This window comes from Acipenser ruthenus, chromosome 11, assembly GCF_902713425.1.
Source record: "Acipenser ruthenus chromosome 11, fAciRut3.2 maternal haplotype, whole genome shotgun sequence".
In the NCBI taxonomy this organism is placed as follows: domain Eukaryota; kingdom Metazoa; phylum Chordata; class Actinopteri; order Acipenseriformes; family Acipenseridae; genus Acipenser; species Acipenser ruthenus.
Genome location: NC_081199.1, coordinates 34,051,286 through 34,069,936, shown reverse-complemented (window position 1 = coordinate 34,069,936; position 18,651 = coordinate 34,051,286). Strand labels below are relative to the sequence as shown.

Genomic DNA, 18,651 nt, shown 5'->3' with positions numbered 1-18,651 from the left:
AACAGTGATCACAGTTTAACCGCATGTAGCTTTTTTAGGATTTGAGAAGTGTTTTTTTCTCAATTGTATGATATGTAGAAATACTAAATATAAACTTATTTTGTCTTAATTACTTAATATCCTCATTCATCAATGGAAGATACTGCTAAAGACTTTTAGTCAAAACATTAGTCAAATGATTTTTCTGTTTTATTTTTAAGGGGTTAAAATCCCCAGGGTTTTCCGTTTCCTTATTTCAGGTTTATTTTTACCTGAGGTGTGTGGAAACTGAACCTAAAGCCTAACCACAGCAACCATAACAAAACAACATATAGAATAATCCAAAGATCAAAACGCTGAGAGACAAACTGTTAGTAATGACATAACTACATCATATCGCTAAACATCTGTTATTCATAATATTTGTGGGCTGCCATTTTAGAAATAGAAATACAAAAACAAAGTCATGGAAACTGCATTGCTCTGCCAAATACCACGTCATTAGGCTTGTTCTGTTCCGAGATAGTTAGCTACGAACAAACCAACAACTAATTTAGCCTTTTCATTTTTCTTTGCCATGCAGTGCAGAACAAACCATTAATTTCTTTTAAAAATAGACTTCTAGTTAAGGATCTAGAACTGGTGAAGTGAAGCACTGGTTTTGAGTTGGCTGACAGTGGTCAAACAGTACATTGTGAACGGTACACCTAATAAAGAAGGTTAGACTTTTTCTCAGCTGACGTTGATGGCTTACAGGCCAAACCACAATGTTTTGTAGACTCCAGTGAGGATACAGTGTTTTTTTTATTTTTATATTTTTTATAAGGCTGAGGTACAGAATGTCATTACCTACTGTTACTTTCATGTGATGTCTGTTTTATTAATGACTGCTGTTTTTTTTTCTGTGTCCTGTGTTCTATAACCTGCATGCATACACATGTAGAAAAAAAAAGACACCAGTTTAACCTAATGGAGCAAGATAACAAAGCAAGTTTCTGTTCAATCTGTGTGATTTATAGCCCAGTCAGATAAGAATGCTGGCACCCTTTTGATTTGTCATCCCCCAGGGTCAGTTTGTTTGAAACCATTCTTTCAGGAGGCCATTTATGTCATTACAGCTAGTTGCACCTATGGTAAAAGTTCCTTTGTATGTTTCGGTGGGCTTTTGGATCAATCCAGTTGTGTGCTACAGATTGTAAACACCAGTTTGTAATTAGAACGAGAGAAAGCAGCTGTTGACAGTCTAGTTTGTTAGTCAGGGCCGTCTGTACTGAGCTGCTGTTGGTTACACAGGCATGTCATGCTTTCTACTGGGAATGCTTTTCCTTGCATGGCTACTTCTCCCTGTCGTGCATAAACTGGCAGACAGCAGATTTGCTTGTACTGTGAGTGATACAAACCAAGCCAAAAGAGTAGCTGTGCATGTGTCTGGAACAGCAGTGTGAATACTGTCACAGGGCCTTAAAGATTAAAGAGTCTTTCAGCCTCTAGATGTACCTCAAACCCCCCCCCCCCCCACACACACACACACATTTTAATACTAGCAATTACCTGTTTTTGCACCAGTCATTCATTTGTTATCACTTTATGTGTGTGTGTATATATATATATATATATATATATATATATATATATATATATATATATATATATATATATATATATATATATATATATATATATACTGTATATAATATGAAAAAAGAGGAAAGGATATTTCAGGGACTTAAAGGTAGAATAATTGATTACAAATCAATTATCAGGACATTTCGGACTTCATCGGCTGAATACAAAAATAATGATAGTGATGATAGTGATTTTTCTCAAACTATATATATTTATAATAACTATATATATATATATATATATATATATATATATAGTTATTTGATAGCTAATGGTCTGAAATACTTAATTGTAGCCTAATCAGTTAGCAGCCATTCAGAATACAGTGCATTGCAAACAGCCGTTCCTTCAAAGTGTCAAAACAGTAGGGGGTGGTTTCTAGATTAAACTACTACAAGCAAATTAGTATCAATACAGTAATACTTAGTACATAAGCAAATTAGAAAGTAGTTAAGCAGTTAAAGTCTTAGACACACTGTGAAAAGGGCTGTATTAATTAATTACTTTGTTTGTTTCTGACCCTGCGAATAAATAATCTTCAAAGATTCATCAAACCATATTTGGTGCTTCAGCAAATTGGAAATCGTTAGTAACAGCTGGGACTTTTGGTGTCTGAAGGCAAGGAATGATTTTAATGCATATTGTTTCAGCTGTGGGGTAGCTGGTACCGTCTGGCCCTCCAGGAACTCTTTATGCTGCTGGACAGATGAGTTGATTTGTAACCGGAAGGTCAAGGTGCGTTTTACGCTTGCTTTCCGGAATCCTTCCGATAGGGTTCCGGAACAATCTGTTCTGGAATGGTGCGTTTACACTGGTGTGAAACAGCAGGGGGTGCTTCTCTCAGGAAGAGTCTGAGCATGCATACTTTGTAAACTTAAGATGTGCTGACGCTGTGCTGTAATAATGACATCGAATACCATCATTTGAAAATACAGATGAACCCGTTTTATATCACTTCTCTTATTACAATATCCTGTTTTATTGTCACAATTTTCAAAAACCACTCGCCATGCACCATAGGTTCTATGAGAAATTGCCTCTTAATGTCAAACGCCACTCATTGCGTTGCACACAAAAAACATCAAGTGCAACACCTAATTGATAGCTCAATTCATGCCTTTTTTAGATATCACAAAGTTTCTTTCCAGTAAATGATACAAAATGTATTTGTCCTATAGTAAACTATATGCATTTGTTTAAATGTAAACGACTAAATGTACAGTATTAAAACACTGCTCTTTAATTCACCATTATTTTTTTATTTCTTTTTTTTTTCGCAGTCGTAATGTACTGTCATAGGCAAACGTGAAACCGGGTTTATCATGACCCGCTTATATCACGAATTATGCATGCACAGCAATCATGGTACAAAGCAGGTTCATCTCTACCTTAAGTGTAATAATTAATAATAATAATAGATACGTTTTTTCTAGATCTATTTTAATCGTTTATTGTTTATCGCAGGTCTGTGAAATGTGCTATATAAATACAATTTGCTGTGTTCTCCCCCGCCGTTATGGTACAGGATGATTATGACCCTTTCATTACACAAATAGCAAATATTTTTTAAGTTACACCAAAACGAAAAAACAAGACCAGATATGATTTTTTGCAATTCCAGGAAGCGTTCTAAAAATTGAACTGTTACTTACACGGACCCCCAGTCTACACATCGAAAAAAGTAAAAACAAATGCATTAAAGAAAAAACAGATATACCAGTCATATCACTAACTGTTATAAAAAAGTATAGAAATAAGTTAAACTTTACTTGGACAACTTGGAAGTTATTGTTTGTTATTGTTGTTTGTCTTTATGAATTACGGGAAGGCAGCACTGTGATGACGTTGCTGCTTGGCGTGCAGGGCCTGCAGCCTGTTTTGTATTTTCTCCAATTTTGCTGGAATATTTCCTCAGCGCATTTACACTAGCAAAATATACTGGAATCCATCCTCTTGTCCTCTCAGTCCGAAATACGAACTCAACTTCTGTGAGGATAAGAGGACGGATTCCAGAACGTGTTCGCTAGAGTTTACACTACTCAAATATTCCGGAATACGTCCTCTTGTCCGATCGTTCCGGAATATTTGTGCTGGTGTAAACGCACCTTCAGATTGCAAAGGAAATTAATTCTTTTGGAAGCTGATTGGAAACATGGTGGTGTTTATTAAGGTCTGGTTGATGGTGGCAACTGTGGGTTCTCAGGAAAGGAAATTCAAATTGATTTTGCAGTTTTAATCAATTGGATCGACCACTGTTTTACACACCATATTGCAGATCAACAGTTTAACGTCAAGCAAATAGGAAGAAAACCATGGCAGCAGATGCTTTCCACTGAAACGTGTGAGGTGAGTGGATGCTAAAGCACAGTAGACTGCTTGCAGCCTGACTTCCAGTTGCTATCTACAGGACCTTCCTGTGCATTCCTTGACCACAGGTGCTGCAGTATGAACAGAAAGGCACGGCTTGCAGCTTTCCTGTTGAGCAGGTGTGGATGATTGCCCTGGTGCTGAGGACTGCTGCACAAAATATATTCCATTCCAAACACACATTTTATTTTCAAATGATTATTCAGCAGTAAATTGAACGCTGCAGTTTAAATGGAGAAATGTGAGCTACAACTGAAAATATCAATTTGGATGGCTGCTGTAGCAGTACTCTCTGGAAGGTGGATTTGCAAAGGAAGTTTATACTCCTGGGGCACATAAACCTACAGTGTTGAGTCTTAGAAAGTCTAGACAGCAGTGTGATTGATATGTCCATGCATTTAGTGGTTAAGGAAGACAGCAGGAATTGAGATGGGTATTTCTGCAGAATGTCTATAACAATAGGTGACATTTTATATCATTCTGTATTGGGTTGTTTTGCAAGATTAGTATTACAGATATGTTCTTACTTGTACTGTGTGACCTACTTGTACAGCAGCTCTTTTCCTGTCCTGTGTGACTGAATAAGTTACTGAATAATTTTCATATTTCAATAACACACACAACACCACCCCAGATAATCCAAATGGATTTGTGTGAATTGTAGATGTTATCCTTGAGTAACACATTGTGCTTTTTAAAATTAGTTATTACAGGACCATAACTGAATTTTTTTTTTAATATCTTTTTTATTTTATTTTATTGAAAGTCGTATATGCTACATTGAAGTTGTTAAGCGTTTGTCTGTAACAGCTCCGCAGTTATGTTTGTGTATAATTGGAGAATATAACTACCACTATACTCGAATTTAAGACGCAGGCCATTTTCGAGAAGAAAAATTTAAATTCGAAGGAACACAGTAATGATGACATGAGAGTGCGCTTCTGACACATGTCTTGTAAAAATGTTACTTTCCTCACTAGCTGTTCTACGTTGTCATACCATAAAATCGAAGCTGTATCCTGCCTGCCCTTGTCAGTGAGGGTGAAGTTCAAGTACTCTGGCTCAAATAATGTTTAGTTGAAATGATGAGTTTGTCATACAGAGCAAACTGGTAATATTCATATATTCTTTACAAATATATGACCTAAATGAAAAACAAAAAAGCCATAAAGTACTGTACATTTCCCCAGAAGTCGGAATATTGCAGCAATAATGACTGTCACATGAGAAAGTCTTGAGGCAGGTGAAGTACATATCCCCACACGTCAGCGCTTTCTTGGTGGTTTTAGTTGGATCCTGCTTAACTGCTTGTTTTACTTGGCCCTAAAGGATAATAACTGTCTGGGTGAAGAAGTGGCTATTGTAAAACCTGTCGTACACAGACTGACTGCTGGGGAGCTAATACTGTATTTGTTTTTCACCTTCAGCTTTCATTGATTGGTTGTGTCATTACTGTGTTTTCTGTTTCTTAACCCTGGTGTATTTCACCAATCACTCTGTGTCCCTGGAGGTGTTTATACAGGTTTGAAATAAATCCTGCAGCATTAAGTGGGAAAAGTGAGTACACATATAGTAGGTTGGGGATGACTGATCCAAGAAAAATGGAATATTCAGCTACCGTACCACTGTTCAATATTTATTGTCCAATATAATGTACTATGGAAAAGGACTAGGCCTACAATAACTGAGTAAGAATGTTATTGCAGTGATGTTGCTGCACAAAGTGACTCGGTATGACTCTTTTCCTGCGGAGTTGTTTAGAATTTGGAAGCAGTGTTTCAGATCTTTACCACTCTTCCATGGCTGGCTGTGCTCAAACAGTGAATGGTAATGAAATTTGTCCTTTGTTAATGTGACTGTAGATGAATACTGCTCCAAAGGCTTGGAGCCTTTTAAAGGTTGACCTGAACTAATGACCCAGGTCTTTGTACAGAGGCTCAAAAGGAAAGGGGGTCATTTCGTCTGTAAGGAGCTTTGGATCTTTTCCAGGTCCATCCTTTCTTCATAATAAAAAGCTTCTAAATAAATGATGTATTACCATTTTAGAGCAATACTGATACAGTACTAGCTACACAGAGCAGTTTACACTGGGGCTGGGGAATAACAAACTCCACAGGATAAGGAAACGGTACCAGTGCACTTTGTCAGCTGTTCGCAATCTACACTGCAAACATGCTCTTTGAGATATACATTCAACATATTAGTATATACTTTATAGGGTGCTTCAAAAATTGGGTAGCAAAGTTCAACAAGCTGAAGTATCAGAGGTATCCATGCATGGGGTGAGGGGGGTCAGCCCTGTACCAGTAACCAGTGTTTTGCTTCCCATGATTCCTTGGCTCTGCTAACCATCACCAAGTAACTAATCTGCTTTTCTATAAGCACTTCGATTTGAAACGCATTCATTAACCTACAGTCAAATTGCACAGCCGCATGCTTTTACGGAAAGGGGTCTTTTTTTGTGAAGTGTCAGTCACAATCGCTAAAGCCCGTACGTCTGTACTAGTCTGCTTTTCTTTTTTTTTTTTTTTTGTTGCCAACACGCACTCATCCATTTTTACCTTTCTTGGATGAGAATGTGGAGCTGCCTAATGGTCTGTGCACATTGCAATCCGAACTTGTTGTTAACCTTTGATCACGCATGTCATCTTAACACAACCAGCATATCAAATTTATTCGGACAGTAGAATTTTAACATGTGACGGGGTGTCCGTCCCATTGTTAATGTATATATTATTTTTGTTATTGTTATGATTTATTTCAGTTTTTATATATTTTTTTTTTTTTTTTTTTTTGTATTTTTTTTTTTTATAAATGAGGGCAGCAGCGCAGTTTTGCCCCTCAATTTATTTTGTTTGTGTACTACTTGGTCAGATGTCACCCACAAGCCAGCCTGTCACATCAATACATCAAGAATAAGTGAGGTTTAAATTGAACATTGTTGTTAAGTTTGTTAAAAATCCTATTTGTTGCAATGTTAAACTACTGTGGTAACCAGAGAAACTGATTGTGAAACATTGAGCATTTCATCAGCTGTGAGATAAGACCCTTCTTTCTTTGTTTTGAAATGTTTAACCCCTTAACTCTTTTTGGCATAGTTGTGTCTGCCAAAAAAATCAAATTAAAATGCAAAAAAATGATGGTACTGCATAAATAGATTACACCGGTTTTAAAGGGAGCAGCTTGCAGAAAGATATGTAAAAATGTTACATCTCAGAGGACAGGGACTAAGGGCGACCTCTTTACTGCAACCCTTACGTATTTTATTTTTAAGTATGGTTTACATGGTCTACTTTCAACACGTTTACACATAGCAGCCTCGACTGTGTTGCCAAGGGAGAGTAGTAGCAGACAATGCAGCCCCTTGACTTGATGGCATGACATGCATTCTGCTTTCAGGACACATGATGTCAAAAAACGTGGAGAGCGTGGGATCGCTAGGGATAGTGAAACACAATACACCAAATATAAATATTAATAAGTCTCCTCTGAGCATACTTTCATCTTGAAATATGCCGTAGTTTGAATTTTTAAACCATGGTTAAACTGTTGTGGCATAACATTATTAGCACTATTGTACCATGATTTAGATGCTAGAAATATAAGTATTTTTAGGTTGGCTTTTAATGTCTTATGAAGATGTGCTTGTAAATCCGTCTTGCTAAAATACAGGCTCAGTGTTTCATACATAGAGTTGACACACTTGTGCCATGCTTTAATGTTGGATAAAGAATAAGTCATTAGGCTATGGTGAAATTTAAAGGGCTGGGTACTTTACTAATACATGCATACATATAATGTACACGGCTAATTACAACCTTATTCATGAAACTGTTTCCAGCAACATCTGCACTCTAAAATGTAAGTGCAGCTGAGTGAAGGGGCTCCATGAAAGACTTGTTTTGTACATCAATACAAGATGTGCATATAAACTGTATTACAGTTACTGCATGTAGGGCAAGAAACGTACATGATGATAGTGAGTTAGTCTTTAAGATTTCAGCTTTCCTGGCTAAAATCAATGTAGGGGAAATACATTGTCTGGTCCAGATAATGTTTTTACCATTCGACCTGAGTCTGGAAAGTCCTCCCTGAGGTAGTGAAAAGCACAAAAACTTACTGTCACTATTCTTCTGCAGTATAAGGTGAGCCTTCGGTTCTGCTCTTAAGTTGAATGTATCACAGTTTAGAGAAGGTTTCATGAAGCAGTTGCAGTTATAGTATTCCTTGTTTTAGTAATGCTGGCTTGTTCCCTAATTAAAGGGTTCTTGAAGGCACTGATGGTGATGCCAGAAGTTGGATATCAATGACTTACATAATGTAACACACATGTTGTTGTCAGAGATGTGGGACTCAGTCATCAGAGCTGTGGGATCTAAAAACGGATTACAAGACGGCCATCATCGTATGCCACAGTTTTCATAAATCCTAATTAGTACGTTCATTGTGTATCTTATGTTATTTCTTCTATTGTCTGCAGACAAGTCTCAGATGAAATGAAAGCCTTTTATAAAAGAAAAAAAAAATTACTACAGTGGAGAGAAATTAAATATCCTTCAATGTTTGTGTTTTGTATTGAATTTTAGTAATTCTCTGACCTTGTTTAGGATCAGTTTTGACATGGAGATTGGCCACCCAGGAATAGCATGACCTGTGTGGCAGTGTGACGGTTGCTGTGGCAACAATCAGCAAGACAAAACTAGTCCTGTTAATTTGCTAAAGTTACTGTATCGATCCTAGTATTCGCCTGTCTACAGCGTGGTCAAGTTCAGCAAGAATGAGCCAAATACTGTAATGTTGTTAATCTTTCCCTGTTATTGCTGGAGTTTGGTTCCAGATTCTTGCAGTGGCACTTGCCCTTGCTGTCTTGTGAATTAATCCTGAAGTCCATTGTGAGGCTGTCACACCAGTCTTGGAAGTACACAGGAAGACTTTATTGGCAATTATTCTAGCGAGAACATTTCCCACTGATGGAATGTCCAAGGGTGTGAAGTCTTTGTAAATTGATAAAAAAAAAAAAAGCTTTTGCATTAATTACAGCCACCAAAGCCTTTCATTGAAAACCTGGGCTTGTTCATATTTGCTGGCAAGAAATTACAGTTAATGAGGTTTCACACACATACATACACACTTACCTTCAGAACAGATGACAACAACATTGCGTTAACATGAGGTGCTGTGCCTTAGCCTTAGGCCATTTAGTATTCAAGCAATCTCACGTGTTAAAACATTTAGCTTAGAGGCTGTTTTATGTCAGTATGAGGTAAATCTGTGCTTCGTGGGGTTTTTGACGGTTGCCGTGAAGATATCTGATTTGCATTCCAGTTGACTTGCTTGACAGTGGATAGCTACTAGAAAAGAGACTGCACTTTGATTAACGTCACCAGATAAGACCACTGTGAACAATTACAGTAGATCATTCTTTCCATAAACCTCATTATCTATTAAGTAACGGATAGTCATCAAGAGCCATAACGTTTTGAACGTTAACTATTTTTTTTGGTTTGTCACACATGCTTCTGTTCTGTCAGGGTTATGGGTCTATTGTCTGAGAGTAAATAAATTATGTGGGAAAAAGTGCAAGCTGACAGGTTTGATAACTGCTCTCCAGGAAATGCAAATGCCAAAGGGGCATGTTGTGGGACGTCACATTGGCGTTACCTTGGCAACCAGAAGTGTAAACCGTGGTGGTCACTGAGAGATCCGAGGCTGTTTTGGGTTCGATTTTATTTATTTATTAGCTTTTCGTGTTAGTTTCAGTCATGCAACAGACATGATTCTGACAGATTATCTTGGTAATCGCTGACAGAAGGGTGCTACTAGCATTAAAAGTACACTTGTCTTTCATATCACCTTGTAAATACAATAGGCAGTTTCAGAACCAAAAATGATCAGAATCTGATAAATCTTGTGTGTGGTTATGTAAGATGTATGTAGTAGTTTTTTGTTGTATGCACAGCAATTGTTAAATAAGCAATTGTAAAAGTTCAGCGCTAATGTAACAGAAAATCCATACATTTTACAGTTTCGGCTAAATAAGTAATTCTTATCGAAATATTTAATCAGTGAAGATTAAAAATATATATTCTCACTGTCTTGAGGGTAATTGGGAATCATCTTTTTGGCATGGAGTCAAACTTTTGAAGTCTTAAAAAGAATAAGTCTTTTAATCTTTTTTTATATAGTTTTCAATGTGGTAAAATAAATAATTAAATAGTGTTCCTGAGCTCAAGCCCCAACATGTGCTTGCGTATATCTTGTTTCAACCAAGTTTAGTTTTACATTTGTATTTTCATTCCCACCACAGCACAAGTTTAGACCTTTTTACAGTATGTGTTCTTGTAAAGTACAAAAGACAGACCATCTGACCTCCTTTACTTCTATCCTTTCATGTGGTTTCCAAGTTTTCTCCTTTTTCAATCAGTCCCCAGAAATGATAGACAACAGCATTCTGGGCTATGCAGTGTGGGACAGATTGCAGCGATCTCCTGGTATACTTTTTTTTTTTTTTTTATCAAATCAGAAGGTGAAGTTTGCAAATACATTTTCTTTTTATTGTGGACTTGATTTTATGTATTCAGACTGTTGTATCCAGGGGCACGTTAAACATTGGAATGCTCCAGCAAACTTTAATTGTTTTGAACTTGGGTTCAGAAAAAGCTTTGGTCCGTGGGTAGCAGTTGAATCACTGGAACCACCACAAATTTGAGCTGCCTTGGCAGAGTCCCAGAACTGAATTGCCTGCCTAGTGCCTGACAGCTAACTGCCTTACCTTCATGTTTTATGAATAGATAGGAACAAGGATTCTGTTCATGTTATCTACACAAAATCCCTTTCGTTTCTGGCATATTCTTGTCAGCTCAGGACTAGTACAAAGTATATTTGATGCTCTCAAAGTTCAGGCAAGTGGGGCAACAAACAGAGTAGTTTTGAAGCTGTAGTCTCCTGGTTACAGTCAAACACAGAGCCTGGGTGTCCAATCCCAGCATAGTGACTTACTTGCTGTATGACCTTGATCAAAGCACTTGACCTTCTTTTGCTTCAGTCTTCCACAATAGAGTAATATATGATGAAGCGAAGTACAGCAGCCCTGTGTTTCTTTTCATCAAATTGATGTCACATTGCCGTAGTTCGGAATTTATTTTTATTTAGTTTGACAAATTCGGTTAACGTTACAAACTAGACTCACGAGGTGGACAGAGCCTGGTGAGGAAGCCATGTTTGAACTGATGAATTTTGATTAGGAGACACTAACTTGTGTCATGGTGCAGTGAAGCTAGTTTCAGAATCTAGAAACTCGTATCTGGGGCTATACTATATAGTACTCGGTATACGGTCACTTTTATCATGGTAAGCTTCAAGGGGTCACTCAACCTGGAGCTTCGCCACATCACATCCCAGCTCTAATCAGGTTTTTAGTAATGTATGTGCAAGGAGCTGGATGGAATCGGACATCTAATACTCACATTCTATACTATCAGACTACTCTCTCCCAGTGTAAATCCAGATGTTTTTTCAAGTAGCTGTTTGTCCTGTGTTTCTGCTAAATCTGTGCCGAGTTCGACAGAATAATGCTGACCTAAATGGAACTATAGCTGGTACACATTTAACTTCATTGCCTGAACGCCATGAGTTGGGATATTGTTTGCAGTGCAGGGTTATTAAACCCTATGTTTCCAGGATTCGAGGTTAGAGACTGCTCTTTGTTAGGCAGTGTTATTTCTTCAGATTAAACCACTTCTTTTGGAGAACTGGCTGCATTTTGACCTCAACGTATATGCTCCTGCTCTGATCTGTATTTCCAGAGAAATGGACACCAAATGATATTATGTTTTACGTTAGATTCAAATCTTCTTCAGACATATAGTCAGTTTCCTTTTAAATGTAAACTAATATATTGGTGTTTAGCCAAATTGAAAAGAAAGTTACCAGTGATTTTGGTGGGAGGGGGAAAGGGGAGTAAAAAGGCACATATGCATGAATAGGGCAGTTTAGTGATTCTGTTGTGGCGCACTAGCTATGTCATTCAAGCATTCAGTTTCAGGCATGTGGGTATCTGGATGAGAGCATTAGGAGACTCTGGTTGAAATAACAAAAACGTGGGAGTTTAAACTTCATTAAAGCCTTGAGACCAGAAGGAAAATGTCTGGAACTTGCTGTTTTTCGTTATTGAAAGCAGCAACCAGTACTTAATAACAGTTCAGCGCAGTGCAGCCTTCTCTTCACTCACTGATTTGCTGCATGGCAGAATAATAGGTTTATTTGAATGACTGGCCCCACAGCTGATGAAGGAATAGATTACAGCATAAGAAGCCATGTACACTGCTTTTAAATGCTAAAATAAAATTCAAATGAATGTGAACCCGTGTGCTTCTGGTTTTCATTTTCTTTAAGTTGGCTGATTTTTATTTCCATGAAGTACAGGCAAATCGGAAAAAGATAATTACTACTAGTTTATAACTTTGTTTGCAGTAAGAAAAAAAACAAACATCTCAGCCAGCAGGATGTTTATTTTATAATTTTCTGTGATTTCCTTTGAAGCCGTGGGCCCCATAAGATCCTATTCCGATCTGCACTAATAGGGTCAAGACTTAAATGGGAGATGAAAAAGACAGTAGGTGATGCAGCAGGTTAATGCACTAGCTTTTCTCATACGTGTCTCATTCTCAGGAGGCATGGGTTCAAATCAGACTCTAAATGAAATTACCTGCCTCCAGTTGACATTAGTCCACATTACAAAACCTCCACAGAATTTGAGTCAGTTATAGGAATTTTGCTTTGAAGCGCTGGGATTTATTGGCAGATGTGCTGTCGGCAGGGGAAGCTTGAATGGAAGTTTAGCTTTACTTAAGTTTTAGTTGCTCTGTTTGGAATAGCAAAAGAGTCTGTTTAAACTTAGTTGCTTTTCACAGCCTCATAGTTTTGGAAGTTTTACTGACCCTGTAAGTGTAATCACCCTTATAAAAGTTTACCATTGTAAACCTATAAAGTGTAAAGCACAGTGAAAGCATAGGTACAGTAAGCATTGTAAATCCCAGAGAGGTATGGTAAAGCTTATCAAACATAGTAAACTATAGTAAATGCATAGCATAACATTAGGAAAAGCATGGGGAAAACAGCAGCAATACTGTGCTAAGCTTTTAGAAGGACATCTTTATGACATTGTCTACAGCATAGTGCTCTGGATTACTCTTTGCTGAGGTAGTGAATTCCTTATGTTTGGGATAGATACAGTAATGACTGTTTTGATTAATTCTAAACAGTTCACACTCATTGTGCAGCCAAGTTCTGACACCACTGCTCGGCATGTTTTACATGGAAAGAAAAAGAAGGAGAAATATCCTGATGTGTTTATGGGCAAGTTGGAATAAGTCTAAGTGGCTTTTTATAACACGATTATTCGAACTGTTCAATTTGATACCTATGCCCAGCTACAGTATGCCTCTCGCACTGAAGGAGTCTGAATTCAGTAGAAAAGAACATTCTGATCAGTGGTTGGAAAATTGTGATTGTTTTTACTCCACAACGGCTGTTGCTACAGTAATTGGCAAACTAACAGGTGGCCTTGTCAGAATTGAATTGGGTGTAAATTGATTAAACTGTTTTTGAATATTTTATAACGCAGCATGGAATTACTGTTACTTACCTGGTGGCAAACATGCCTTTATGACAGGCGTAAGAAAATAAACTGAAGTTGTAGTAGAAATTAATGTGTGTGTTTTTTTTTTTTGTTTTTGTTTTTTTTTAATCCCACAATATGAATGGGCTTTTCAGTGATAAACTATTCACAATCTGCTGTAGCTGCTCAGTTTATGCGTTATGCCAGACACATGAAAGGACAAAAGTCTGGATTTAAACTCATGAATTCATGCTCATGAATGGTACAGTAAAACTGAGATTTAAATATATTTTGTATTTAAAACATGAACTCTTTGCTGGTACCGTGATTAATCTGCCTGTATGCTGCAATGATGCACGTTGTTTCTGTGTCCATGTTAGTCTGCTGTCATTGTAAATTACACCAAAGCACATGTAATAAACAATGTAATGTTGTGCTTGGTTTAAAAAAAAAAAAAAAAAAAAAAGGAATACAAAACTAACCTGAAATTGAATACAATAAATGGTAAAAGGCTCTGGCAGTTCCGGGTAATGTATTTTATGAATTATAGCAATGGTTTGTTCACCTGCACTGCTTTCTTCCTATCCACCAATTGTGTGATGCCTTAGAGAATGTCTTGATTCAGCGGCTGTCTGAAATGACTTATGAGATACCTTTCTGTGGCCATAAGCTGCCTTTCCTGATACAGTGCACACGTTTTAGTGTGTTGTGCAAGATGAGATTCTCCTGGCGCTGAACACATTGAGAAAAATCTAATTCAGTCACCCTGCTTTTAGTTTTTCTTTGGTTCGCTTATTTGATTGACAGCATTTCATAAAGAAATGTGATGAAAGTCAGATATTAATCATACTGTGGCACGTGGTGGTCCTCACAAAATAGCAGTGGGATGATGTCACCTTCTTGCAATCAGTCTGCATTAAGAAGTGTGTCTGGTACTTCTGAATTTGGAATGTTTTGAGCATCTCAGTCCTTTAGATTTGGTGAGATATATTTTGTTTTGAAATAGTTAATGTATTATTACAGGTGAAGTGCTTAAAATACCTTCCAAAAAAGAAACAAAGTACTAAGAGAAATGTTCAGCGTGCTGGCTTTTAAAGCCAATACAAGAAGGCTTCCAAATGTTATAATTTCAACAGTCAAATACAAATCTACATAATACTAGATTGACCTTTTCCCAAAACATACCATCGTTTAGAATTATAATTGCTAACCTGTAATCTTGCTATCTGTTTAACTACATATTGTTGATTTCCACAGGCTATTATATAGCAAAAAAAAAAGAATACAGATCACTTAATATATTATCAGTTTACAAAGTGACATAATCTAGAAAAGATCATACTAACCAGCAGAACCTGTACTACAACCTGTAGTTCATGTCAAAACTGGATCAATCCACTTTTGATAGTTAATGTAATACAATACAAGATGCATGCAGAAACAACCTGCACAGAAATGATACTCTTGTATTATTTTCAGCTGGAGAATTCTACCCATACAGCGCTCGGAGAAGAGGGACAGCTCCCGGGGCTGGGTACCCCCCTGATTTCTGCACCGGTCCACTGCCTGTCCCAGAGGAAGTGTACAGAATGAGCCTGTCCAAGGGGGTGTCCATGTCGCTCCCTTCCTCGCCCCTGTTACCTCGCCAGTCCTACATGATGCACTCGCGGTCCAGTAAGAGATCTCCAGGTAATCCTGACCTCTCGCATTGATTCTAAACTATGTGAAACACAGGGTTACAGGACTCTTCCTGAGCTGAATATTGCTTGAGTAACTGAAGAGCAGTTGTTCCGGTCACATGATCTTGCCCTGGAGGAGCACATTTAGACAATGCCAATGTGGGCTCTGTTTATGTGCGACAAGGGAACAGAATTGGATACAGAAGAACCTGCTTTAGTGACCAGAATAATGATGTGTTTAGGTTTGTCAGTTTAAAGCACCTGTGTTAAATATCGAACATCTGCCTATTACTAGAAATTAAGGAGTTGTAGAAGGTGCAGGGTCAGATTTGACCCTAGTAATAACGCTATGTGTGTAATCAAACAGTTTACAAATGTATTTATTTTATCCACTTACATATATTTTTAAATATTTGGTAAGTTTGTTGTGAAACATTTAGAAGCAGTCACTTTGTGGCTTGGAACTTGGTTTCAGGTGACAAGGTTTCAGGCCACTGTATGGCACACCAGGAGAGACTTGGGGTTTGATACAGCAAATTTGCCTCATACTAGGTCTCCCAGTCTCCTGAAACCAGGTTTCAAGCTGCCATTCCTGAAAAAGTGGCTCCCTCAGCTTAACATTTTGTATTTGAATAGCCTTTCTACAAGAAACCAAAAGGTTTGCATCTAGTCAGACTGGATGTTTATTTTGTTGATGTTGAATCCTGGTATGACAAAGCCAGTTGCTAAAAGTGTGTGTATAAATAGCACCCACACTAAATTAATTGGATTTTTATCCCTAATGTGGTGAACGTCACTGAAAACAAAAAACCTAACAGCTGTGCTAACTTTAAAGCAATGAGTTGTATTTTGACTTGTTGCTACCTGAAACACTGCTTTCTTAATGAAGGGCACATAAGGACCTTTTTATTTTATTGTGTTACATGTTCCCATGTGTTGCTACAACTGTTTACGTAAGGTGTGTGTTTCAATTTTTTTTTTTTTTTACATTTTGACCACTTCTTTTTATACTTTTAAATTGCATTCCCTGCCTCAAGATGGCTTCCCATGTGCCTGTATGGACACCCCAGAACTACATTTCCCATCATCCTCACTGGTAAATCCATCAGTTACATATGTGAGCAGGAGGATGATGGGAAATGTAGTTCTAAGAGGTCCATGCGGGTACATGGGAAGCCATCTCGAGGCAGGGAATGCAATTTAAACGTTTTTAAAAAGTGGTCAAAATGTAAAAAATAAATAAATAAATAAATAAATAAAATAATAAAAAAAAATTAAAACAATAAACACACACCTTATGTAAACAGTTGTAGCAACACATCGGAACATGTAACACAATAAAATAAAAAGGTCCTTATGTGCCCTTTAAAACATAGCAAAGGGGATAGAATCATTAAAATAGTTACTGTAATTGATTTCAGAGCAGACAGCCACTAGTGATAAAAATAGAGACTACAACTCTTGCTTGATAAAAAAAATAACATGGTTATGTGTGTATACACACCTGCATACATACATTTACACAAATTATGACTACGTTGTGCACACAAACAGGAGGTAAGTCTGTCTCATGCTGAGTAACAAACAGAATACATGTTTGATGCTGGGAAAATATTTGTGAAGAGATAAAAAGTAATCAAGGGATCTGTGGAGATTTTGTTCAGAGAAAACCGGAGGTCTTCTGATTGCAGTAGAATAGGTCAGCTAAGATGCGATGCAAGAAAAGGTGAAACTTTGTTTAGTTTTTTAATGTGATAATGGTGCTTGGTGACCCTGCGCTTTCTTGTATTAGGATATTACATTTGATGGCATTGCTCAAAGAGCTTCTGTTGTAATTGAATAATTCTACAGTGGCCTTTGTCACAGCTCTGAACAATCGTGTGTACTGTACTGTTATTTGAAAAACACAGAAGTGCAGAACAATATCCTGTTTTATTCATGGCCTGGACATGATCATAGTCTCACATTTGTTTTACTGATTGTTGTGTAACATTAGCCAAGCTAATGTAATGGTCCTGAAAATCTAAAATGAATGGGTTTATTAAATAAAACACATATAGAACCAAATATGTTCAGCATCATTTTTAAACCTAATTTACAGGGACATTCATGGCAGTTTTTTGTGGCACAGACCAACTCTCTTTCTTTTCAGTACATTTAATTGAGAATCTTGCAAAATGGATTTACAGTCCTCATTCTGCCAAGATTGTGGTGTCCCGTACATTTCCTTGGTTTTGAGTTTTTCATTGTGCTGTAAAATAAGTCTTTGTCAGACTTTCTACATGCTAACACTGCTGACAACTACACAAAGATAAACACAACACTTTTTTTTGTTTTTTGTTGTTCTAATTAATTATTTAACATTGCTGTTGGGAGTCTTATTAATGTGCTCATGAGAATCAGTATCTCTGCTACAGCTGTCAACACTGCTGGAATGTACTGGAGTGGAAACCTCTACTGTATTGTGTTCTCTTATTCAGATATGGTAGTTGGAAGCTTTAGATAAGAAGCCTTACTCTACGTTTCAACTTATAAGGAGTATAATTGTAGGGAAACAATGGTAGTCACCTCCATAATGTTTCAGAACTGGTTGTGCGCAACAAAGAATTTCCTTATAATGAGCACACGATATACAATAAATTGCCGTGGTTGAGTAAATAAAACAACAAAACATAGTCAGAGGATTTCTGGGGTGTTTTTTTCAACCACATGAATCAAATTCTGTAATGTGTCCTGAAAATATGTTAATTCTTTGTTTGAGTAAAAAAAAAAAATGTAACCTCCTAAAAACCCACTTTTTTTATTGAATACTTGCCAGGTACAGTAACCCGGTCTGAGTGGGAAACAACACTAAATCTACTGAAGTGTTATTTTATAGAACTATTTTGTGTGATTAACAGTAGCAGCTTGCAGCAGCATATTGTAGTGGTGGGAATTGTACAGTATTGTAGGCCTATTTATTTACTCTTAAATGGATGTCAAAATGAACAGGACAATAGGGCTGCAGATCATGCTGGTAAAGTTCTCTGTGGACCTTTGGGATAATAATAAACTGGAATTTCAATAAGGATTTGCAGTTGATGGTTGACAGACCATTGTGGTTCTTGTCTTTCCAGCCCTGCTGGTAATGATAACCCAGGGTTTGGAATAGCTGCAGGATCCATGGCCTGAGTTTTCACTTTCCACTGTACGCTTTGCTTATCATTAGCCAGCCATAAACGTGGTGACTGGGGTCTGCATTATTTCTTTCTGCTATCACTTAAGGTTACCTACTTCTTCCATTGTCAAGATAAACCTCCCTATGCAGCGTGTTATTGAGACCTGTCAACTCAATACATGTCCTAAACGGGGGGTTTAAATTCATAACCCCTTGGGTGTGAT

At 37.3% G+C, this 18,651-nt stretch overlaps 1 protein-coding gene across 7 annotated transcripts in view; it reads left to right on the top strand.

The window, feature by feature from the left end:
- The window catches only part of LOC117426645 (protein TANC1-like), a 112,872-nt gene that overhangs the window by 21,455 nt on the left and 72,766 nt on the right, over window positions 1-18,651 (top strand). For 5 of the 7 annotated variants that reach the window (XM_034044478.3, XM_059033784.1, XM_059033785.1 and 2 more), the window contains one exon: window positions 15,071-15,280. The exons of 1 other annotated variant lie outside the window; for it this stretch is intronic. In XM_034044478.3, the coding sequence (XP_033900369.3) occupies window positions 15,071-15,280 (210 nt within the window). Of the gene's footprint in view, window positions 1-2,255; window positions 2,341-15,070; window positions 15,281-18,651 lie in introns of all 7 variants that reach the window. One more of the 7 variants, XM_059033786.1, reaches the window with a different exon arrangement.